This window comes from Bos javanicus, chromosome 16 (assembly GCF_032452875.1).
Source record: "Bos javanicus breed banteng chromosome 16, ARS-OSU_banteng_1.0, whole genome shotgun sequence".
NCBI lineage: Eukaryota > Metazoa > Chordata > Mammalia > Artiodactyla > Bovidae > Bos > Bos javanicus.
In genome coordinates, this window is record NC_083883.1 from 20,825,354 (window position 1) to 20,852,396 (window position 27,043).

At 38.1% G+C, this 27,043-nt stretch overlaps 1 protein-coding gene across 5 annotated transcripts in view; it reads right to left on the bottom strand.

The window, feature by feature from the left end:
* ESRRG (estrogen related receptor gamma) overlaps nucleotides 1-27,043 on the bottom strand; it is a 695,806-nt gene that overhangs the window by 230,723 nt on the left and 438,040 nt on the right. Inside the window, exon 1 of one of the 5 annotated variants that reach the window (XM_061382196.1) lies at nucleotides 14,246-14,464. The exons of the other annotated variants lie outside the window; for them this stretch is intronic. Coding sequence (XP_061238180.1) covers nucleotides 14,246-14,301 — 56 coding nt within the window. The 5' untranslated portion in view covers nucleotides 14,302-14,464. Of the gene's footprint in view, nucleotides 1-14,245; nucleotides 14,465-27,043 lie in introns of those variants that run through there. 5 annotated transcript variants of the gene reach the window in all.

A 27,043-nucleotide genomic window follows, 5' to 3' on the forward strand; every position in this document is an offset into this window, starting at 1 on the left:
AGTGGGTCATTACAATTTAAGCATTGGATGTAAGAGAAAATACAGGTAATGTATGGTATAAGATGCTGCTGAAAGTGAATGATAACTAAAATTTTGATTTCTGACACTGCAAAATTATTCTTTTAGTAAAGTCTATATGATATTCTAAAACAGATGCACCTTATATAAACACCTGTATTTGAACATACTTTTGGAGTATCAGAAATCAGTGTCATGCTATTATATACACATGCAAAAATTTCTACATTTGCTTTGCCCGTGTTTAAAAAGTTAGTACATATGTGTGTCTGTATTTGTGTATGTGTGTGTGTATGTAACACAATTTCTCTGATTTATTTCCTTATTTCAGATGCCTTTCTAGATGTGAATAAGTCTTAGAGTTTCAAAGTACAAGTTAGTTGAAACCTAACAGAGAAAAATAGATATCCAAATTTTATCCTGATACACAGTATATACAAGAATTAGCATAATTTAAACAGAAACATATATTTATATGCCACCTTTCTCTTTCCCAAACAAAATATGGACAAAGTCCCTCAGATGACATAAATTCAGTGCAATGCCCAATTTGTTAAACTCATGCAGTCCCCTATATTAACTATGACTTTTTTTATTTTTAACTATGATCTTTCTTGGTCAGTTTTATTGTTCCTAGGCAGGTAGCAGTGATTGGGGAAAAAAATGAAGGGAGAGTGGTTATGATCTCTAATGAAATTACTTATTTATTTGTGGTCTACCTGCCTAGGGGAAAATAGACACTGAGTCATGTAATTAACACAAAAAGAATCTTAGAAGAAACCAACCAACCAACCATATTCTTAAGAGGCAGGAAATACAACGATCAAATAACTAGCAACTTAAAATTTGAGGTAAAGACAGTATCTTTGCAATATTCACCTGTAATCCTGGTTCAAGATTTACCCAGACCACTTTTGCTCTGTTTGGTTTTTCCTCTTGCTGAATATCTGAGAAGAATTTTCAAGTTTTGAGTGTAGAGTTTAAAAAAGAGAGAATGAGCAAATGATCTCTAGCATGCATTCTGGGAACCTCCACAGAACTATTTGCATAGCCCTTGAACACTGTTTAGTAAACAAGGAGTGGACAGGACCAGAGTGGCTTCTCTCTTCGAGTCCTGCTGTCCTTTTTCAAAGCAAGGCAGGGGTTCTGTTTTTAGTACACACTTTGGTTCAGCGTTAATCCTGTTTTATGTTGTTCACACCTGCTGCTGACTAGCAGCCTGCTGATGGGCTGAGGCTCACGCTGCTCAGAGAAATCCCACTCAACTGAGAGGCCGGACAAAAGCTACTGGACGGAGCTGGAAACAAAGCCTGACCAGGGTCCTGAATACATGAGAAGCGGACCCCACAAAATCTCTCCTCTCATTTGCAAATAAAGTCTCCGATGTCCCAAATTTGCCACCCAACAGTAAATGCAACCAAATGCTCTTTTTTTTTTGAAAGCCTAAACCCCATTGGTCTGTCTATAGTCCTCAGTGTTTTCATGTCTTTTGGTAAAATGAATGCCAATATATGCAAAAAAAAGAAAAAAAGCTTGCAAGAATCAGGTGTACATGACAGCCACCCTCTATGTCCTTACCAAAAGAATCTGTACCTGAAACAAACCGATTATTCACTTAAAATATCCTATTGCTCACCTCTCTATTCATGGAATTTTATATCCCAAAATGAACAGATAGAAAATACATATTCTGCCATCCGTGGCCACCGGCTGACCAGGACAGTGACTTGTATGCTAAGACGGTTCTCCCCCACCCCCCAGCCTGCACTGCATGTGCCTAATAGCAAACATCAAAAGGAATGACTTCTTTTTTGATCTTAGTACCAGCGATAAATCAAATTCAGTGCCACAGACAGGGGGGAAATGCACTACTAAAGGAAAACTCCAAGGCTGACAGTGGGACCAGTCGGAGGCATTCGCTCAATCAAGTTTCAGTAAACGATGCCCACCCTCCCTCTCTCTGGAAACAAGATGTAAGCTGTCATGTGCTTACCCAGAGCGAGAAAAACTTACCCAGTCCTGATGTGACCCTAAGTCAAGATGCACTTTCTGCTGACATTTCCAGCGGTGGTCCCAGAGCCCCTCCCACCCACCGAAAGACAGAGTCAATTTCCTTCCTATCTGGGAGTCGGATTCTGCCCGCAGGTGGGCACAGAGAGCTCCTACCGGCCGGCACAGCGCAGCCCCGAGATGAGCCGCACATCTGGGGGTGGGGGGGGGGTGGTGTCAAATAAAGACTCTGGGATCATTTTATTACATCTCCCGAAGCACCTTTCCTGCCTGCCACAGCCAATAAAGCCCCATGGGCTCCACTGCCAGCACTCAGGGAGCCACACGTCTGCCTAACCCACAGCAGTGCATAGATTTAATGGAGCACAGTTTTAATACTTCTCTGGGGGGGACGCATGCAAAGCGCTAACTAGCAAACTAAGGTTCTATTAATGAATGGATGTACAGGTGCCATACTGGAGACGCTGGCAGCTTCTTCCCAGTTTGCTTTCCAACTATCTGCCCCGAGCAACGTGCTCTTTGGGGGCAGTCAGTCCTCGAGCCTAGCTCCTCTGTTGGCGCCATACTCTTCCTCGGCAGTTGAGAAATGTACAGGGATGCTCGGAATCAGAGACGCTACCACAGGTGAGAAGCCAGGTGAAGGCACACTGTTTCCGTCTGTGTAAGACAGTGTTCTTAGGAACTCTCTACTGGTATTAAAGAAAAAAAAAAGTTGTCGAAAAAACGATACTCTACTTGCCGAAACTGCAGACAGAATTCATGTGTTTTTCATCATCGGACACAGCCCATTCGAACACTGAAAACATAGTTGTCACTTTCAATTTGTTTATGGGATATGAACAGCATAGGAGTAAATTCAATTATTATGTGGAATCACACAAAATTGCTGATATTTGACCTAGAAAAATGGCCATTTCATACGGCTCAACCTAATTTAATTAGAATCCTATTATCTTACGTTCATGCAAAAAAGCCTTAAAGTTTGATTGGGAAATTTCATAACTTTCCTTCTTCTTTTCCCTCAGAAAGCTACCTCTATTTTTGGTTTTTAATCACTATCAAAAGTGAGATTTTATCGAAGTATATTTCAAGACTTGAGCCTATTAAGATTTGGCGTACACAAGCCTTAGCCATCAAAATTTCACTGGAAATCAAGTTTTGCTCATTAGTCCACCCACTCATTCCATAGAGTGTTTCCTGTAAGGCTTGGCCTTGTGAGAAGCAACTTGGCAACCCCATAAAACAAAAGAGCAAAAGCTTCATCCCAAGGGCCAAGAGGACAGAACGATGGAAAAAGATGGACAAGTCTCAGCTTTGATGTTCTGAACTAAAGGACTTGAATCACGGGTGATTTTTTTCTCCCCCAGTGGCTTTGTAAGTTTGCTCAAGACAGAAAGACTTCAGCGGATATCAGCAGCAGCGGCGGCTCTCAGGTCAGGTGATATTTTAGCGTTTTGCATGTAGTATTGGCGATGTGATGAATATCCTCAGATAAGAAGGGGAAGAGGAGCTGCCACGAGCAATTGATCACAGTGTACTACCTGCCTCCGCCTCCAGCGCTGCTCCTAAGTTGGCCCACTCCTGAAGAAAGTGAGGCCACCTTCGTTGGAGGATAGCGCTTTCCTCGGGCACAAGTTTTTATTTCAGTTTGAATCTTACCCCATTGCATTGCCAGTGATGCATTTTTATGTTTACAATTGACATCTTCGTCAAAGAACGAAACCTCTGAGCAACGGCTCAAAAGCATGAAGGTTGCCTGCAGTTAAGTACTTATTTTACACCTAAACGGAGCCCAGTTGTTTAGAGTTAAAATTTAATAAACCTTAAACGGATGACCTTTCTTGCACAGAAAGGCCCAGGGTTACAAAAAAGAAACGAACTTTCCAATGAAATATATTTTAAGGATCTAGTGCTGAACAAAGGGCTAGTTAAAGCTGAATGCTTTGTCAATTTATCAGCTTGTGAACATTCTGTTCCTGAATTCCCCACTGCTCCTGGATGTATGGAACGGTGGTGCCTTGCTTAATCGAATACTATTGATTCGAGTGTGTCACAGTGATCTCATTGAGAGTAATCAATAGTAATCCAAAATCAATCAATCTGGCTCTTGCACTATCATTTATCAAATCTGAATACGCCAAATTATTTGTAGGCGTCAAATTACAAAGAAGAGAAGGGGGGAAAACCGGGGAAGTTAATGGTTTATATTGAAGAGCAAGACCAATGTCTTTGTTGTTTTTTTTTTTTCCCTTTAAAATGGACAACTACTTGGCCAAATGCATTTATCTTCTCATTAACGTATCCTAAATTTATAATGAATCTCATTCCATTCTTGGGAAAGAATAAGACTTCTTGTACAGGAGTGAGCTGGTTCAGCATAATCTTTAGAAACTTAAAGATGCCCCAGCTTGCGGAGATCACACCAGCATTTTCCAAGTCTGAGTAGCTACGTTTCAAATGCCTGTCATCCATCTGCTGGTAAAAAGGAGACGGGACTGGCACAGGACAAAACTGCATCTCTGAGGATCAGAAATGATGGCTAATGGAATCAGAGTGGAAAAAGGAAGAGTTAATTTCTCCAGAGAATGTACACCTAGATGCACGTGCTTATCAAAGAAGCTGCTGTTGGCGCTGAGGGTTCCTTTATCAACACATTCACCTGTAATTTAGTCCAGGTAATAAATCCGTCTATTCATTACAGCACACACTCAAAAGCACTCCTACTATTTAACGTGAATGAAAAAAAGGCCCAGAGTGTCTAAAACATTTACTTTCGCTAATGTAAAAGTGTTGGCATTTTACTTCATTCGCGATAAGCTGGTGCCAGTGGAAGTGATTATTCTTTTCTTATTCAAAGCCTATCAGCATTTCGAAAAGCTCTCTCCATCTTATCAGGTGTATGAACAGCACAGTTACTGAAAACAGTTTGTACGGCTCCTCTCTCTTTCTGCCCAGCTATCTGATAAACCCCCAACTAACTAACTGTATTTACACACAATCAAACAGAAGTTGTATCTTCCACGCGCGGTCGCCACATTCCAGTTGGCCGTAGGTTTTTCTGCTGTGACATTAACTTAACGAAAATGTCAGTAGCGAGTACCCCAAACTGACAACAATCAAGAAAACACTATAAAAGCACTCAACTAGAATGCACGACAAACAGAGACAAAAGCAAAACAAATGCGAATAGTTGAAGGCAATCTCTTTGGAATTTGAGGGGGGGCGGGGGATAAAGTGTACCGTGTGTGCAAATCGGGATGAAAATCATGCACTTACCTTTGACCAAAGTAAATGATCTTTTAGCAAAACAGATCAATAGACAGACAGCAATTTTAAAAGAAAATACTGCTGACATGGAGGGGGTTCAGGAAAGTTTCTAAGAACTGAGCACGTATTGCCCCCACATTTCAGTTTATCTCAATGTAGGGCAGAGAGGTTCTATAATGTAAGCAAAGTAAGACAATAGTATCACCGAACTTACCCCGTAAACCGAAGACAAGATAGAAAGCAAGGCTGTCACATATGGTGACCACATTCTCAGGACAGATTTTCCAATCATTAAAACCCTCATAAATGCTCTAGACATTAAAGTTTTGTTCACTATAAGGAAATAGAAAAATACAAAAAATACAATTTGAGTGTTTAACCTCATCATTTTTCTCATTCTTCAGAATTAACCAACTGAACAGTCCCATATACAGCTACAAAAAAGAACCATCCTAGAGACTAAGCTAAGGAGATGATCCACTCTCCATTTCTACCTGGTTAAAAAATGCTTTCAGGAGTTCATGGTTCATACAAATCGAGAGACATCCCTAATCATTTCTGGGTAGTTCTTCGGAGCATGAAAGACAATAATGATATTTCTAGAACAGAAGAGAAATATGAAACTTATTTGAACAACTGAATAATAAATTCCTAACCCCATGAAAGAATCTCTGCCTGGGCTTCGGTGCATAAATGGTCCATTTGCTCCTCACTTCCTTTTGCTGAATGGCTAGGAGAGAACAGAAAAAGGCAGCCACATGCTCCCACCTGAGCCCAACTCCTGATTCTGTCTAGACTCCAAGAACAGAATGAGCCTTTCCTCAGATGGGGAGAGCAATAAGATGAATTAGCCAAGTGTGCAGTTCAGTACAATTCAGCTGATGGTTGCCTTTCCATCTGTGACACTATGATCCCAAGACTGGTGAGGCAGGTCTCATTTAAGTCTGTGGCTAAAAGGGGTGCTTCTGTCATTTCTTAGGGCCCAGGACCAACTGTATACAGACACTTTCTCATATATATTTTTTTCTTTCTTTGGCCATGAACTGTTGGTTATGGGTACAACAGTCCTCCCCAAAATATCTAATTTGTTTTAATAGATCAATGGCTGTAAAGAAAGCATTAATAGAGTATTTTTTCATTTAGGGAAAAATGAATACAATGTAACAAGGCAACTTAGATTTTTTGGAGAAGTTAAAGTGCCACGATAATTTGGATTATGGAGGGCAAAGAGCTATTGATTGAACAACCTCACATTTGAATTTTTCTCTTAAGTACCTTTGTCTCTATAATTTTTCATATGACTCACGATTTTTGCTCACTCTGAACACAATTTTAGATATTTTTTTCAAAGCAAAATAAATTTTTAAAACTACAGACGGTAATAACCTACTAACTGCCTTGAAAAGGACATCTTTTCATACATTTTAGCTCCCATTGTATTAAGAAACTAAATGTATTTATTTAATGAGTCTTTTGTTTAAATTCTCAGAAGCCATTGCAAATGAATAAAATCTTCCTCGAGTACATGAAAAAGGAAATCTCACATACAAAAATACAATTCTGATCATGGAGGAGAAAAAAAGAATTCAGTGTTCTTCTGTCTATTTTCTGTGCATAAGTTCTTGATTTACTTTTTTCAATTTCATTTTTTTAACCTATTGAAGAAGCAAGACAAACATGAAAGCACAAGATACCTTATTTTTTTTTCTTTCTCAGAAAATGTATGCAATATGCAACAAAAAAAGAAATGTCCCTTTAAAGTGGACTGACAAGGCTTTTGGTTCTCCACTTGTTAAAGACTTTATATACATCACACGTACGAGCAACTAAGATTCACTACTTTGGACCTTTTTTTTAAAAACAATGAACCCCATTATTATCCCTTTATTTCCAAGATAGTAAAAAGATTTGAACAAGCTTCAGTTACTCTTTTTCTTTTTTTGAACAAAACTCATTATTATCTATGCTTTCTGTAGTCCCACAGAGTTTTAAAGAGAAGTAAGCAAACAAGCTGGTTTTCATTGCAGTTCTACTAGCCATCAATCTCTGATACAATATGAGAATTTATTGGTTGCTTCCCTTTTATTTAGTACCATCTTAGGCAACTGTTTGCAGAGGTGTATGAGGAAGCAAAGTTAAATTGACACATCTGTGATATGCCTGACAGCCCTTCGTATGCCTAGTATTAATTTGCTTTCTTTGGCTAGGTAAGTGCTGCCAAAGCATATTATATATAATGTGTACTTCCAATCAAAATGATGAAAAGTATATATGCAATTTTGTTTCACTCAAAGCAAAGTGAGAAAGCAGAGGAATGTATATGACAGAGACTGCCTTTAACAATCAAAATATAAATTTGCTTTCAAGTTCTCTTTTTACAATGCAATCTGATCTTCGATAGGCTCTCCATGAGTTTAACACTTTAAATAACTCTTTAATAGATTTTAAATGCCAAAAACCAGTGTTTTCATTTATTAGACTATGTGAAAGAATTCCATATAGCCAGAGGCAGCATTTCTAATGGCTAGTGTTGCATGTTCTATATTTATATTCAAATGCACATACAGATCTATGTCAGTATATTGAAATAAGACTTTAATTGGCCAGTGAGAAGCCAATTTATTTAAAACTGTACTTTTTCTTTTATTGCTTTGCCTCAGTGAGTTATCTTCCAAATAAATATACATGCATTGCCATCAATTAAAATGACAAAACATTTGAAAAAATCAAAACATAAAAAAGCAAGCTTCTTCCAGACATTTTAAAATGCTTTTTATAAATTAAAAAAGGAGGTGCCTGAAGGTATACATACACAACACATATACAATCTGTATCTGCTCAATTTGATGGTTTTGCATAGTTGATTTGAAAATACATTTGGAAAATACTGAGAAATAGTGTCCAAATCAAAGAAAAAGAAACATTTGGCACTTCTGTAAAGAAAAAGTAAAGAGAAAGGGTGTTTGTTATAACTAAATGGAAATTATTTTTATCAGCTAGGTTTCCCAGACTTTGACAGTAGAAATCTAAAATGAACTTGAAACAAGAAGAAGATGCCAGGTAAATCCTTCAAAAGGCAGAAGGCTGTCACTTAACACTCTCAGATAATAAAGGAGCTAACTTTCAGCAGATGGATTGGCATAAAGAAACAGCAGGATTTTTTAAAACAAGAAACATTAAATCTGTTTAAGTATTATACAAACATATAAAGGTAGGAAATGAATCTAGGAATTTAAACAAAATATGCATTAGAACAAGAATTTGAATAGAAACAGCATTTGGATAAATGTTTTCTCTCAACACTCAGATTCACTGAGCAAAACCACAGACTTTAAACTTACCTCTGAGAATAAAATTCAAAAATTCACAAATCTATGATGTCTTTCATATGCACATAATGATAATTAATTTTCTATATTTGCTTTTGGCAAAAAATAAAATGACATATTTATATAGTCAGATAAGTGAAATTTTTATTTTGCACTTATTTAAAAGCTATCATGTTTTCATTAAGATATATTTATCAGACCCAACTATATGAGAAAACAATGTAGCTAAGAGCTAATTCAAAACTGGTTCTTGGATATGGGCCCAAACCATTAAATTATGTACTTAATACTAGTGGCTTATTTCCTATTTTACAAATTATTTATGATTTCTATATACTGAATTTCAAAATGATAATTAAAAATGTATAAAATCAGAAACAGATTAATATATTAGGTTACCTGTTACCTGTCATTTATACAGCAGCTAAACCAATTTAGTTTAAAATCAGACTTGGTAAATACCTGAAATACTAATTCAAGGCTAAAATGATGCCTAGGAAATTTAACTAGACACTAGCTGATTAGAAAAACACTTGAGATCCACTTTATTATATAAATACACAAGAACACTCTCAGCAGCACACTTATATTCTACAATACATGCTTCTTCCCGTGTCTATATATGTATTTCACCTGCATACTATACATGCACATAAATGCACACACATGTGTGTAGTATATTCTACAGACTGCTTTGGATTTTAAAGTAGCGTATGCATAGCTATTTATTTACAATGGGATAGACCATGGACATCCCATACACATGGCTACGAAAATAATAATCAACAGCAAAATATACAAAATGCAGTAAGAGAGAATGTCAAGAGGCAGAGATGCTGGGTGTCATCCCCGGACTCTCAAATACAAATATAAGTATGATTGGAGAAAGAGAACCTAAATATTTCACTGTCAGAGAATGTAGAAAACAGCAATTCATTTCTATCTCATGTGCTTTAGGACAATGACAATTTAATACAAGGCCAGTGGATGTAAAAGAGATAAAAACTGAACAAACTGGGCCAGGGCAATCAAAGATTTTCTCCAGAAAGCTGGCTAGGGCCGGAGCTCAAATGCACTTACAACAGATCAACATTGTATTGTTTCTCTCTTCCATGAATTTGCTATGAAGCAAAATTCAGAGCAGAGCTTATCTGCTGCAATGACTTGAAACTTCTACTGAGATACCTCAATGCTCTCCTCTTATTTGTGAATTCTTGGCAGGTGATTCTGAAAAGTTTATTTGATTTTAATTGCTGTCACAGAAATCATGGCTATCAACTGCCACTTGTACGACAAAGTATCAACCATAAGCACAGATTTTGATTTATTTTTATGAAATAACATAAGCAAAGCATTCAGTGCCGAACAGCACTTAGGAAGTCAAACAAAGAAATATTTTGTTTTGTCACTAGGCTAAGAAAAATGTTGAGGAATTTTTCACAAGTGATACGGACTTGAGATTAGGCATTATGCCTACCTTCCAAAAAAACGGCTTCTTCTTTGTCTGTAGTTCTTGCAGGAGTGAGGTATTGTGAAAGTATTGTTAAACAGAGTCATAGAGAAGTTAGCTGCCCCCTTTGATGAATAGCACCATGGACCTAAAATTAATTGCAAAAGTATGGCCTGGCTAATGAGATGGTCCTTATCTTTTTTTAGCACAGGAAGCACAAGTATTTTTCTACTGGCTCAATATTTTACAAAAATGCCTAAACTATTCTTAACTCAGTAAAAATATTATTCAAAGACCTCAAAGACACAAAATAACACAAATTCTAAGATCTAGAAAATTCGGAATGAAAACTAATTTCCTGTATTATTTTCTTTCTAAATGTTTATTTTCTTTTTTGCTTTGAAAAGAAGGACAACAGCAAAAAAAAAAAAAAAGATCTTTTCTCTGGCTTCTGTTAGCATTTTTTAAAGCTGAATTACAATACCATTCTTTATAAGATGACCAATATATATCACAGGTCAGATTAAATCAAAGAAATATATCAAAGGCCGTCAATTTAGAATTAAAAAAAAAAAAAAAGAACAATGATGCCGTATTAGGGGGAAAACACTAGAAAAATGATCATCCATGCAAGAGAATTAATGGATATCCACAAGGGCTTTGCTAATAACATGGGTTAATTACCACTGCAACACACTAGGCTCAGTAAATAAAGCAGCAGTGCCATAAACACATTAAGATGAGAAACCATCACTGGAAGAACCAGCCAACACCATCACCCTTGCCTCTGACCAGGAAATGGGAAGCTGATTCCCAGCCCTTTCTGCACAAGGAGCATTTCTAAACTTACCACCCAATGTGTACAGGGTAATACACAAACGCACTGACACAAAGGGCGAGTGAGACACGGGTGTCCAGCACTTACTCACCACTCCCATTCAACACTGATTCTCTTAACTCAGAACACTTTTTTTTGCTTACTCCAAGGAGAAAATCATAGGTTACATAATTCACACTGTCCGGATATTTCGACTATACGTAGTTTGGGATATGTGGTTATTTAATTTTTAGAGAAACAGAATTAATCTGTTCACTTTAGGGATGTGATGGGCAAGGTTACGAGACTCTACAGCTCAGGAACATTCACTCCGAAGTGCAGCCACTTGTCACTTCCAGCAATTTACAAAAAAAATCATCTGAAATCCCCTACCTTTAAGGCTGCAGGTGTTTTCAACAGATTTATAGAGAAGAAACAAGAAGAAAAGTAACATGAGCTCCATGTCTGCAGTGTATTCTTTCTTTGAAAAATAAACTTAAACAGTCTGTTCATAGTTCCCAAATAATATCACATCTAAAGTGACTTCAGCAAGCTCCTATCTTTTTTAGAAAATTGCCTCCACTCCGATGTAGGCTTTTTGTTGTTGTTGTTATTGTATACATTTTCCCTTCCAGCCTATGTTTATCCCATGTATTTCGACATTATAATATTACTTTTGGATAGTTGTATTTCAATTTACTTTAGCTTTTAACAAGGAGTGATGAGGCAGAGAAAAGAATCAAAACCCTGAAGCAGAAACAGTAAACCTTACACAATTAAACTTGCATAGCTCCAAATAGGAATTAAAAAAACAAACAAACACAAATCTGCTTAATTTTTGAGGTCTGGATTTTCATGATCAGGCTGAAATTCAAATACTAAACTGTTCCCTCCTAGCCTTGCCTGTTTTGGAGTGTTTCAATTGCCTTTCCTTCTTCCAACAGCTGTGACAACTGCTAAAACAGTCAGTAAAATTAAGTCCGCTCTATAATCCTGTAGTCAATGTTACATTTTAATCAGAGGTTGAAAGAGAAGCGTGATGAGCACACTCATTTAGAATGATTAGACTGACACATATGTCAAAATGAGCAGATATATTATTTTCATCTATTTATGCTATCAGTTATTACTGCTATTAAATGTGAAACAAGCTTTCAAGTATTATGCTCTTTAATGCACTGGCACATTTCCCAAAATTAAAAAAAAAAAAACAAAACATAGTTATAGGTTAACATTTTAGGCTCTCCTGATGGTGGTCAATAAATTGAAGGAATCTTTTCAACAGCCTCCACAGCAGAACTTGTCCAATATTCTCCTCTGAAACTGCACAACTCTGGTTTCATTTCTGTGTATACACACACGTGATGGGGTTTAACCCAGCACAATTACTATGAATATTAATAGCATGTATAAATTCTGTGGTTTATTAATTGAGACAGAGAGGCAGATGCGTTACTAAGCATTAGATCTTTCTGTCTGTCCAGTGAACCACGTAACCATCAGAGCTGCAACCAAACAATAAATCTGTATTTTTTAAAGATGACTTTTAATTGAGCCAAAAAAGAAAGCTAGTTTGAATCTTGCGCCAAAGCCAAAAGGACATGTGTCCTGATTTCATTTAAATGCATCTGCTTTAAGAGGCTTATCTAAACTAATTATTCAAATTAGCCATAAGAAGTTAAATTCAAGGAAACTATTTTACAAAGAAGGCTAGGGGCAGGAGGCAGATTTTTAAAGTTTATTTATTTATTTATGAGAGAAAAGTTCTGACTTGGGTGAGCTTGGATAAGGCATTCTTCCTGACATGAAGGTGTATTAAATTCTCCAGTGCTACAGCCTCAGGTGTACTAACCTTCAAACTCCACTTGAGTGGGCAGTCCTACCTTTGTTTATTTTTCATTTTTATTTTCACACAATTTAAGGTTTCTTCCTTGTAGCGTTTGCAACTGACGCAAGCACTGCCTTCCAATCTTTCGGTTCTTCCTAAGTCCATCCCTGGGCTAACATTCCTGGTGTGAGTGTGTATGCATGCAAGCACGTCTACAGACACGCATACACACACACTCACACTCAAACATACGAGGAGCCACTGAGACTGCAAGTCACTTTTCATCTCTTGCTTAATTACAAAGCAAGGCAAAAAAAAAAAAAAAAAACAAAGCAAGGCAATATGCAGTCACTAAGGACCGCTAGTGGACATCTACCTATAATGCATGACCTCCTCCTCTCGAGGGTTTTATGTTTTCTTCACAATCTAGAGAGAACTGTTTGCCAAGAGCACTCTTTTCAGAATTATAACAGTTGATATTCCTGTAATGGGAAAGCAAAGCCATATAACTGACTCAACAGAAAGAGGAACCAGTGACAGTTACTATGATAAACTAGTATTTTATCTTAACAGTGGGTTGAAATTAAGTTTATGACCTAACTCATTTTTACCCAAGAATGCCTAATTTACTCCTTTTACCCCCTACTCACTTCTCCCCCACCCTGAGCAATACAAATATGTATATTTCCATGGACATAAAGATATTCATAAATACGAGTGAAACTGCATCTAAGGACAAAAGTACTTTTCTGCATTTTCTGGACATGATACATGAAACAAATCCACAATCTCAGCGTCGTCTGTTCAAGGAGAAATTTAAAAAGTCACTACTGTTTCTTCTTTAGTTTTTTTTTCTCCCTTTAAATATTTATAGCGTGTGAAAAATCTCATGTTACTTAATGGACTGATTTGTCAGTTAAGTGCTGACTTAATGCTAACCATGCAAATAACATTATTCTAGCCCCGGCTTGCATAGGGCTAGTTTTTAAATTGTTCTCTGAAGGAGAATTAGTAAATGTGCAATTTCGCCTCTAACTCTGAGCGGTAAGAAATGACGGGGAGCTGAAAATATCTGTCAAGCTGCAAATACATAAGAGGCACTCAATAGTATAAATCATTTTGAATATTGTATTTTAAAACATCTTTCCTTGGGAAAATGGGTCCTAGTAAAAGATGCATTTTAACAGTTCAGTAAGCATTTGTGCCAAGTGCCTATTCTTAGCACCTGAATAAGAAGTGACTGTCACACAGCTGTTTTACTGACAGTCACTGAGCTTTGCCTCAAAGGTAACATTGTAGTCAGAGAACAATTCTCGACTTCCTGAATTAGGAGATCACCCTCAACACAAAAGGCACAAGACAGACACAAACAAGCACTCGTGCACACGAAATACCCAAGACATTACCTGAATCAGTGCGCCACGATCCCCTCCGTCCACCCCCCACACCCCCCCGCCACACACACACACACACACACACACGCACCCCCACGACGAGTTTTAAAAAGCAAAGAAAAAGGTACCTACTCTTCCTCGTAGTGCAGGGAAAAAGATTCAGGAAGGCAAAGTTCTACCGAATCCATGTGCGACCGGCAACCATTATTTGTGTACCCCCGCTATAAATCAAAGTTTCCTTGACAGAGCACAGTGCAATTAACACAAATGTTCTCCTAGTGACAAGCCTACAGGCACAGCCAGTTGGGACCAGAGCTCTCACACTCTCCTAATCAAGGACTTAAAGCCCCGATTGGAGCTTATTAATATGAAGTAGAGCTTAACATATGCAGTCCCACCGGCCCAGGCGCGCAGCCGATTGGGGGGCGGCTGCCCAATCAGGAGGGAGGCGACGGGAGGCTGCGAGGAGCCGCGGAACGAGGCAGGTACGAAGGGTGCAGAGACGCGACCCGGCTAGAAACTGAGCGCGAGAGAAAAGGGAGCGGGGACCAGAGATCCGGACGCTCCCAGTAGATACTGCGCTAGGCCCGTGCTTGCTTGCTCTTTTTTCTCTTTTCTCTCCTCCCGTGGGAAGCTAGAAAAGAAACCTAACTAATTTAACCCTCCAAGCCCCGGAGGGATCTGTCTTGGGTTTCTCACCCAAGATCTCTTTTTGCCTTGCCCAGAAGAACTCACGCAGACTCTCAGTTAATTTGGGAAAGGATTCTGCGGAAGGTAGAGAATGAAGTTTGTCCTGGCGTTGTCTGTGTTTGATTCCACCGGGGAGGGGGCTCCTGCTTACTGAGTGCTGTACTTTCTCATTGATCCGTCATCGTGTTGTCGTCTGTTTCTCTGATCTAGACTGGGTATTAAAAAAAAAAAAAAAATCCAAGATATGACTTCTAAATTGTTCGGATATGCGAAGTGGGAATCGTCCTCTGAGGTGGATTGCAGTTTTACATCACTACAGAAGAGGAGAGTGCCTCAATGCAATTTTCGAAAATGCCTATGTAGATTATATGTGTAAATATTTCTTTACCTGCTCCCCCTCTTTCTACCTATAGATATACAATGCATAGCTTTTCAAAACAAAGATAAACAACTGCGGGACAAATTGGCTCCTCCAGTTTCAGGAGTGGGAGACAGGGCAGCTGGGTAGCTAGTGCATTGAAAACGTCTCAGTGCATTTTGACAAAATAAAGACTGCATTTTTTTTTTTTTCTCCTGTAGGGAAAGCAGTGCTAACCAGCGCACTAAAAGTGTTCTTAGTCATACATTTATTTCAATACAAGCTTCCAAACTGGGAAACATATACAAATACATATGATTTTTACCCCGAACATCAGCTTTCAAATAAAATGTAGTTTACTATTTGTCAGTTATACATAACACACCCTGAATGCTTTAAAAAATCAACTCAGAAACATTTCGTAAATCATCACACAGTTTGGTCATTATAAGCAGGAGTTTCAAACAGAAGTGCTTTTTAAAGACAGAATATAAGAAGAGAAGGGTGTTTTTTCTCTAATAGTGTATAAGCCTGATTTTAGTTTCCATATAACAAAGAGTTTGCTTAAGTCCTATTTTTAAATACGGGTTCTTTTTATACTAGCAAATGTACATGGGAATAGCTACCAGCTATTTATGGCAAAGAGATAACTGCTACCTTATGACCCGAAATTTTGATTCAGCTCTACTGCTTACCAACCCTTTTCCTATTAAGTCTGACATGATATAAATAGTCTAATCTTTGAGATCAAAATAAATTAGTTCATATATCCAGTCTGTGTTCAATTCACTAGATCAGAATTCAACTCTTTCTTCCACCCTCTCAAATTTTTCTAGGCCTTTAAAATAGAACAGCCACATTAACATTCAGAATATAAAAATGACAGACATGATTTGGTTTCCCCCACAGAAGAAAGCAATTTCCTTGCCATGTATTTAGCCATATCTAAAGATATGGGCCTGATGCCTTTTGTTTGTGGTCTAAATGCATACAAGTTTCTAGTGGAGAACTCCCATAGCAAAAGCTATGCCTAAGAATACTGTAGAAAAGCAGGTAGTAAAAGCTTAATTACCAGTAGCATTATGCTGTCTATATTGTTAAATGTGAACTCTGCAATTAAGATGTAAATTTGGTGGTGAGCAGTGAATTAAAAGAGCTTTGAGATGTAGGAAATCTGCAGACACCCGAGGAAAAAGAAAAAAGAGATTTGTCTGTTCAATTGAAAATGAGACATGTAATCATTTTATAATTTAAAAAATAAATAAGGCATTTGAAAAAGAAACATGATTTTAAAAAATACAATAAAAGAAATATGGAAACTAATATTGCTTTAGAAAGACAGGAAAAAAATATCTGATTCAAGGATTCCTATCTTAATCTGTGAATAAATTAAAATTCTCAGAGTAATTAATCCAGTTGTATACATTTTTAAAAGAAGAGATACAGCAAATAAAATTTCCCTTCTTATTTTGTCCCGGGACATTTAAAAAAATAAAAATCACTTAACGTATTCAGTGGATCTTAATATACTCAGCACATTCAGCTCTTGCACCTGTGCAGAATACTGTATTCTATTCAGTTTCTTTGCATTATCATACTGTGACAGAACCTGTTTATTACTCCTTTGAAATGGCTTTTTAAAGACAAGATTTGTAGTCAGTAATTTACCGATGGACATTAAGTCACCATGTTTCCTGAGAGTTATCTTTTATTTCCTAGAATGTCTTTATTTTTTCTAGGGTACTTATTTGACCCATTCTGAACCATTTGATTTTGCTGGTGTCTGTTTTTAAACATATTTAGACTCATATTCATATGTAAGTCTTTTTTCTGTGCTCACAGAGGTCCTCGTCCAAACACGCACCGCGTGATCCCCACAGATTGCTCACTAGCTATATTTCATCTGTGCAAGGTGCAGTGTCCATTGAACTAGCTGCTTTCTGAACCAGTTTGCAAAGCTGGTTTATTTTCCCTAGGGATCAGTGTGTCACCTCTACAAGTCAAGGACCTAAGATTACACCTACTGTCTTGAATCTAGCTTAACTAATTTAAAATTTAAAATAATATCTACTGCACTAAACTTGCGAGACAGCTTCCAGAATGTTTTATAAACACACAGCTTAGTCATCTCTAGAATCTTCCCTAGTCACAGACTTTTTTTTTCACCTTGAAGGAGGAAAGAGGATAATTACAGGAAATAAACATACCATGTGCAATACTGAGCATAAGCTTTAAAGAATCTCAACTACAAAGGATTTGGGGTAAATGAAACAAATGGACAGATCACCAGCCCAGAATAAATAAATATATTTGCTCACCAGTCTATACACTTCACAATCTTACCACAAGGAGTCTACGCAAAGCAGGATAAATGGAACCAGACAAAAGGACCCCTATGAGTGTTTCGCAAAGAATATTAACAAATTAGTTAACATCAGTCTATTAGGCATCAGACCCTGGATCCACACGCAGTTTTAGTCTCTTCTTTAAACAATGCAGTTTCATATCCAAACAACTTCATTCTTAGGCCCCAACGAAAGCACAGATGCTAAGCAGAAAATACCCTTCATTTCTGCTTGAAAGAATGAAACAGCAACAAACAAAACTCAGCGGAAACAAAAGGTAGGTTCCTGTTGTCTATAACAGACATTTTACTGTATTGAGTCGGAATCATTTTCTGAAACCGTGAATTCTTATGATGTTAGAAGGTGTGGAGAATGCTTAGTCCTGCTATCACTGCATGCTAATAGCTATTTTTCATCCCCACCTTCCTTTTCTGAAAATTAACAGGACTCATCTGTATGAAAATGTTTATAGCTGCCACACTCTTTCTGCAGCAAATCTTGATTCTATATTACGCGTTTGCCATTTGTTAAATATTTCAAACTAAACAAGGCATTGCAAATTTAGATTTTCAAATTGCCCTGCAATCTACTTTTGCAGATCTTTCTCAAGATCATAAAACCTTTGAAAATCTGTTTAACTTTTGGAACCATCTTCCCTGCTGTCTGTGATATATTGTGTGTAGTATAATATACTACAAAAAGCAAACTGAGACTTTTACAAACTACCATCTTTCTGAGACTTTTTCAAACGACCATCTTTAACTCCAAAAGAAAATCCACAAGGAACATCCCTGGAAAAAGCAGCCTGAAGGACAAGCAGAGGCCTGGGCCCCAGGGTCCCCTCTGCCACCTCATGAGCTGTGTGTCTCTTGCTTCTTCATTTGTGCTTTGAGATTTCTTTTATGCTATAACCCTGCTTAAGAAGACACCTTCCCAGTGAGAACGTGAAGACTCCTTTCGAAGTCAGTGTGACTACTTTATATCACCACCAAACCTCTATCCATTCATCAAACCTCATTTTCTGTTGCTTTTCATTTCTAGGGCACAGGCTTTGATATTTAAATTATTGTCTCGATTGGCAAGAAGCAATCATTTCTACTGAAAGTGATCGCTTCCACAGAGGCACTAATAAAAACCTTTCCTTTTGACAAACCTCTTGTCCTATATATCCATCCCATTCCCGAATTACCAAGTCCATGTAAAACAAAGCCCATTCTCTGGGGAGTGATTACCTCACTTCCAGAATTCACAAAACTCTTTTCCCAGTGTGTTTGTGAAAGTGGGGAGAAAAAAATAAAGAATCAAAGGAAGACAGAGAAACTAACAGAGGCAATTCGGTTTCTGTTTAATTAATTCAGGATTACTTCACTTTCATTTTGTCGAGCTAATCATATACATGGTGAAATGTCAGTAAAAATTAAATTATAAACTACAGTAGCTCCAATGGGAAAACTGGCTCTAGTTGTGTTGTATTTCTGACATACTTAACCCCCGTAAAATACCAAGTGCATTTTCTCATATTCTACAAGCTTTCTATAATCTGCATGGCATGTATTTCCAGAGCAATAGTTAACATTTTGAGATTACATGTTAATAAATGAGTTGCAGTTATATTCTTTCCTGAATGTTAAGCACCATGAGCTAAATGCAGAAAACATTCAAGGTCAATGTCCCGTTTTAGACCTTTTCAGGCAGCTGTAATATTATGATAATCAAGCTTAAAATATTCCTATAGAAAGAGTAAATTAGCCTTTTCACTTGAAAGATGATTATGATAAACAATAAACCTAAGAGAGGACAAAATCCCTATTTTTAAAAGCCATAAATTGTTGACTCAATCATGTGTGTGATAGTGTTGTCCAAAATAAAGTGTAGCTTCACTCTGTGAGGAGGGCAGGGGGTGGGAATGGAGAGAGAACAGGAACAGACGTAAAACAAATATGACAGATTTCAGAGGGAGCAATACTTGCTTTGATACCAGTAAAATGATCGATTTATCCATCTTACTCATTCCACTCAACACACAGTATATTTGAAGTTAAAAAAATGGATCGATTAATGACACATGAATAAAAGCATTATTTTTTCCTGATATATACGAACAACATTGAAAGTTCTCTTCTCCTACAGCTTCCGTGAACTTTTTTGTCCACATTTTCCAAGAAACAGCAGTTTTTTTAAAAAAGTGAGATACTCAGCATCTCGTGTCATATAAACAGGCCTAAAGAGGTGATCATGCTGTTTTTGGATCTTAGAACTCTCTGACACACTTAGAAGTTCCTTCTCACAAATGAACATATTTCATAAAAACCTGTTTCCCCCTACCACGGCGAAACAATCAGGGATGTGTGTGTGTGTCACGCCTGGCAGACGTCAGATGACTGTGGAAAGCCCCTAGCTAGGTGGTAACAACCTACTCTGGGGTCACACCTCGGGTTCAGATTGCAACTAGCAGGGCTGAGGCTTTGGACCTAGAGTCACATCACCCACATAAATCTCAGTTTCTTCAGTTACCAAATGGGAAGAACAATAATAGCAACCATGTAAAAATTATTATGGGGATTACACGAGTTAAACTGATTTAGCGGAGTATCTGGTCCTAGTTGGGGGAACCATATGGTCCCGTGGGCCAAGGACATTCTGGCTGTGCCAATTTTCCTTCCTGGCTTAAACATTTATAGTACTCACTGCTTACACTCTCAAAAGTGCCTCAGTATAGATCAGACGTTTTACAGTCATCCTTCACACAGTGAACCCTCCATAAATGTTAACCGTATTATTTTTAAATCTCACTAAACATGAGATAGAAGAGGATGACACTGACAATTCATTTGGCTTTCGTCTTTGACTGGTTCAAGGTATTTATAGAGAGGCAAATGAAGTGCAAATATTCCCCCAGTGAAACTATCAATAACTTTTACCATAAGATGATATGAACTGATATGAACTGCTTGCTCTAATATTGCCATATATATATATATGTATATATATATATATATAGTTTTGATGTAATGAATGGGAAAAATTAAGGTTATGAGGAAAACAGACTCGGAAAGTTAGTGATTCTGCTGAACCTCCAGAGCGTTCAATTGTACACTGTTTACCAGCAAGAAAGGGAGAGAGAAATTACTCCTACTCCTTTTTTCTTCCTTTAAGACACTTCTTCCACATCTCTTCACCCTGGCAGGTCCGTCAATAATGCTGTTGATTTTATTACTATCCCAAGCACATGCTCATTTACCCTGGAGTGCTTTTGATCAGATACCCCAAGAACTCAATTTCTTCACAAGGCGTTGCTCTTGTTACATTGAATGGCCGCTAATCTATGGCGGAACAGAAGGGCTAGGCCACGAGGAATTACAGGCCGAGGGACACCATGGGGATTTTGAGTTCAACCTGGTTACCTGACAGGTGAGGAAAATAAGGCTCCAGAGAGGTAAGAGCCTCAACTCAGGTTGCTTACCCAGGCAGTAGAAAAGCTCTATTTGCAGAGATGCGAACGGACTTAGAGTCGATCACAGAGTGAAGTGCAGCTGAACCTATTTCCAGGGCAGAATTGAGACGCAGATGTAGAGAATGGACCTGCGGGCGCAGGAGGGGAAGGGGAGAGCGGGTCGAACGGAGAGAGCAGCACTAACAGCGCACACACCACCATGTGTAAAACAGCCAGAGGAAAGCTGCTGTGTGGCACGGAGAACGCAGCTCGGTGCTCTGTTGACCTAGAGGAGTGGGATGCCGGTGCTGGGAGGGAGGTCCACGAGGGAGGGGGTATAGGTATACACAGAGCTGATTCACTTGTTGTACAGCAGAAACTAACGACACTGTAAAGCAATTATACTCCAATTAAAAAATTATATTTTCTCTCATTTCTAGTGCTTACATGCATGCATGCTCAATCGCTTCAGTCATGTCCCTCTCTTTGGGAACCCATGGACTGTAGCCCGCCAGGCTCCTCTGTCTTTGGGGCTTCTCCAAGCAAGAATACTGGAGTGGATTGCCATTTCCTTCTCCAGGGGATCTTCCTGACCCAGGGATTGAACCCATGTCTCTTAGGTCTTTTGAATTGGCAGACAGGTTCTTTACCACTAGCACCACCTAGGAAGCCATGGTAACAAGCTATTAATGTCACTCTCACAATTATTGACTATATTAGTAGTTCAAAGAACTCTGGCTGAGAACCTGAGCCCTCTAAGGACAACGGTCCCAAGTAAGAGTCAAGGGACATCTAATCCCAAGAGATAAATACCCAAGTGGATGTCCAAACTGTCCTCCACTTCCTCCAAAAGCTTAGAAAGTCAAAAAGAGCCACATATTAAAAAAAGAAGCGGGGATGAATTAGTAGAGAGAAATTCTCTTTCTTCTCCCCAAGTAATTAGGTGTCCAGTAATGGAATCCAGTTGAATTTCTGTTGATATTACAGGAACACAATGAATATATTTTGGATGAGTGAATGAATAAACCAATGACAAGTGTTATTACTCTGTTTATTATTACTCAGTTTAAGGGAGGTTGGCAAATGGAAAGACTGGTGGGCAAAAATGCTTTTCTGTACTTCTTGGGTATCTTAGTTCAGTTGGATTATTAGAGTAATGTAAGTAAATTTAAAAAGATTAAAGTGATTTTTAAAAAGTAAATGGAGAAAAGGGAGGTAGAAAAAGACAAAAAGAAAGAAAGGATTAGAGGTCTAGGTCTGCTCATTCAAGATATTCCAGCTTTCCTCACCACTTATCCTTTGGAAAGGTAAGCACAGGCAACATGGAATGATCACTTTCTTTCTCATCTTTCTCTTTTCCAAATATTCATATTGACTAAATATCAAGACTGGAGAAGGAAATGGAAACGCATTCAGTATCCTTGCCTGGGACATCCCAGGGATAGAGGAGTCTGGCAGACTACAGTCCCTGGGGTCACAAAGAGTCGGGAACAACTGAGTGACTAAAACAACAACAACAAATATCAGATATAGAAAGACAATATTTATTATCAAAACAAAAGCAAGCAAACAAAGCCGCCATATTAGTACCTAAAACTATGACCCCTATCAGGGTAACATGAAAACATTCTCTTATTTAACCTGACAGAAATGCTTTTAGAAAATCATGATATCCCAAGTATGTCCTGAAAATGACTACTTTTTAAATAAAAGCATTCAAAACTGTCTCTGGTACTCTCTATATATGTATAAAATATATATATTTATATATATAATGATATTAAGGATTTTAGGGTTTCCTTTTAGGAATCCTTTTAGGATTCTAGTGTTTCGGTAGTCAAATGTTGACAAGATCCTACGAATGGCACACATCTATTTCTACGCAGTCTTAATGCCAGAGCAGCACAGAGCACTGAATGTTTTCAGAAAGGTGGTGGGTTTCTCTTCTTACAAGACAGGATCTTGCCTTTAGGTCTGTGTGTTGTTTGGTGGTTTCACTCCAAGAGGAAGACAGAGATGAGGACATACAACTTTGCATCCTATCAAGGAGAGCCAGAAAGTGTTTTCTAGAAAACCACACTCACGATGCAAAAGAGAGTGAGGCAAAGAATTCCCTCCCCATCTCCTAGCAGATTATAATAACAGGAATGGTGACAGAGATGGGGACATGAGGACAATACATTAAGCCTGGGGGCTCATATCTCACCTGCAGTTTGTCCCCAAATGCACAGCTCTTTGTACCACAAGCTTTATCCAATCAAACTTTGTGTTGCAGAAAAGCAAGTAACATAATTAAAGACCCCATTTTTTCTTTTTTTTTTTCCTGGAGTTCAGTTACTACTTGAATTAGAAAACTAAACAAATCAAAGATAATTTTCATTAGTGAGAAAAGAAACAGATTAACTCACCCTTTGATAAATTGGAACTCCAAACAAAGGAGAAACATTTAACAAAGGAAGGTTTTTCAATCTTTATAGTTTTAAAACATAGCCAGGTAGAAAAGTTAAGCTGTTTAGGAAAAATTTCTGATTATAATAGGTGGGATATCTAATATTTTTGCTATAGTTTAATATTAACAAAAGCTGTTTCACACACAGTCCTCGCAGCAACTCTATGAAGCAGGGAGAAACTCTATTTTTATTATCCTCATTTTACAGATGACAAAACTGATGTCTGAAGAATTTATTTGATGGCCTAAAGACATTTGGTTGTTAGGCTGCAGTTATGAGGACCTGAATTTCTTGTTTTTTTTTTTTTTAATTTCTACGTCTCTTGTGCTCCTAATTTCATGCTATGTCTCATAAATCTTGTTTCATCCTCTTAAAGAAGACACACAAGAAATACAGAAAAGCATTCACTAGCATGCATTTTTACCCACCAACAGTTTTGTTTCAGGAAAGTAGAATAAACTTGCTCCTACCAATGATACACCTTATTCTTCTTTTCTTATTGAGGAAACACACCTTTGGGATTCCTGATCTATATCAGGCCCTGTGTAAGTTTCCTGGGATGAACACATACAACACTAATGAGAATTTAAAGTACAAAAGGGAAACCTGAAGTCTCTTTTCCCGTCTCTCTGATTTCACTCAGAAAGCTTTGGTCTAGCTCTCCATTGATTAGTTTCTCTTCCCCACGTTTCACGGTAATGCAGCTCCAGTCTTAACTCTAGAAGGTCTAAACCGGGAAACAGAGACCTAAGAAGGAGCAAAACTGTCCCTCATTAAAAATGAAGCAACCGCAATTTGTAAAGATTTAAATGAAATTTAAAAATCATCTTATTTGCCTGGAATGTTTCCAAGATTTCCTCATTAGTAAAAAAAGAACTGTGATCAACCTATATAATGTAACAGCCTTATCAGCATCAGCATAGTTTTCTGAGTTACTTTATTTCATCTCTCAAATCTTTCCAGAAGGCACTGCATAATGCTGGGTGCTCTTGGATCTGCGATTATTATTGCTAAGAAGATCTTAGAAGGAAACATGGCCACATTTTGTTTTCTCTATTAGCAAAGATGATTAGATGAGACAATATTAGCTTTAATGGGCTCTTTCTGTGGTTAGAGCTTTCCAATTTGGCCCCACCATTGGCCTCATTCCATCGATTGAGCAGTTAGTCCTATTCAATTATTCAATCCCAATAGATATTTTGAGATGTACAGAATGTGAATGTAAACATTCTGTTTATTTTTTACCAGACTGAATTCATGTACTCTTACTGGGGAGAGAAAGTTACACATTCACAAATAAACTCTGTAGTATTGCAAAGAAAGTGTTCCCTTGCTGATAATTCTGGCTCTCATTTGGTCAGCTACAGCACTGAACAAAGTTTAATCCACAGGATAGACAGAGCACCATTCCAGCCTTCTGAGGCTACCTGAGATGCCTCTTCCTCTCCACGCATCCTTCAGGGGTCCCCAGGCAGAGTCAATGGCTGTCTCCTCTGTGTCCCACAATGCTTTGCACTCAGGGGTCTAACTGGCTTGTATCAAGCTAGATTGTCCTATGTCTCTGTGCTTTCCATTTAGTAACTTTCTTCTTTTAATCATCTGGGCTCTGCCTTGTAATCTGGACGTTTTAGGCTCTTCATAAATATTATCCCAAGGGACAGCTGATTTGGGCAAAAACTGTCACATTCATGCTGATTGATTTTTTTGGTAAATGAGTTTCAATGTTTCTCTGAAGAAACCCTGTCACTATTTTAATGGGGCTAATATATTTATTCTTCCACAATGAACTACTCACTAAATGAGACTGTATTTTGACTTATGAGGGAAGGAGGATTGTTATTACAGAATCCCATCCCCCTTACCCCACTCAATGAATTAGAAGGAAAAGTTGACCGTATTTTTCAGTATTCCTTTTTTTCTTGACAAGGTTGTACAGTGGTGCCTCCTCCTCACCCTTGTCATCCACGAGAGAGCCTCTAGAACAACTGTTTACAAGTTTTCCATCCTCAAAATCATAATGACAAATAAATCTCCATCCTTAGGTGACCTGAGTGGTTTCAGTTAAGTGAATGATTTACCCAAGAGCTTGATTCTGTGCATCATGGTACTTACCTCCTCTTGAGAAAGACAACAGGAAGAAGATTCTGAAGGGGCAGTTCCTGGTGTGTATAATGAATAACCTTTCTAGGCAATACACTATACCCCAAATCAGATGCTTCTAAAGCGTTAAATATTAATGCAAATATTTATCCCCTCAAGTTAAAATCAAGCTGGATTTTAGGGTTAAGAGTAGAAAAGAAAACCTCTGATGCTCCTGCATTTTGCCCAGAGGAGTGAGACGGGGTAGAAAGAACACCGAGGAGCAACTAAGGAACAAGTGTTCTTTTCTGTAATCTGTGACTTAGGTCTTTCATCTCCTTGGGTTTCCATGAATAATGGGACTGGGCTAGTGCAGTGGTTCTCAAAGTGCAGATCCCAGACTAGCAGAATCCACATCAACTGCAAGCCAGCTAGAAATGCAGACTCTCAGGCCCTGGCCTGGACCTACTAAGGGATACTGGACCTGAAAAATCCGTGTTTTAACAAACCCTCAATGTGACTCTGATGCCTAAACCTGAGGACCGCTGGGCTAGAGGATCACTGTGGGATGCACCATAGTGCATTCCCCTGGACAACAAGGAGATCCAACCAGTCCATCCTAAAGGAAATCAGTTCTGAATATTCAATGGAAGGACTGATGCTGAAGCTGAAACTCCAGTACTTTGGCCACCAGATGCGAAGAACTGACTCACTGAAAAAAAACCCTGATGTTGAGAAAGATTGAAGGCAGGAGGAGAAGGGGATGACAGAGGATGAGATGGTTGGATGGTATCACCGACTCAATGGATGTGAGTTTGAGCAAGCTCCGGGAGTTGGTGATGGACAGGGAAGCAACTGAGCAACTGAACTGAACTAATGGGATACACTGAGCCTGATGAATAAAGTCACACAACAACAAATGCCATAATAAATACATACACTGCTTCTGACTAAGGCTATCCCAGATGCTTGAACCTTCAGAATACTCTAAATTTGGTTCTTTTGCTTCACTTCTGTAGGTAAACTTTTTTAACTCAGCTGTTTATGCTGCAAGATCTGAAGTAAAAGACCTTAAATTTGTAAGAGGACAATATGGAAACTCTGAGAACTGCAGGCAGTGGTTCTTTCCTTGCTTTGGATCCAGTGGATGGTGGGCTGGTAGGTTAAGCTCTTCTCTGCCTCAGTTTCCTCAATTTTAAAGTGGTGGCTCTAACCTCATATTATTGTTCACAACATTCAATGAAAAGGTCTATATATGTCAGTGGTTTGAAAAATCTTGATTCCCCAGGCTATACTTCAGCCAATTAATTTATAATCTTTGGCATCAGGAGTTTTTAAATCTCCTGGTGAATTCAATATGCTGCCAAAGTTGAGACTTGAGAACCACTGGTAAATTGCTTAGCACAGGACCTGGAAGCATTATTTTACTATTATTGAACCATATAAAGAAGTGTAAGTAGAAGCATACACTTAGATATTGGATGGCTTATGTTCAATCCTGGCTCTTGAGCTAGCTGACAAGTACCTGAATTGTTTCTTCTTAGGGTTATCACTGGCAAGAACAATTAACAAGAG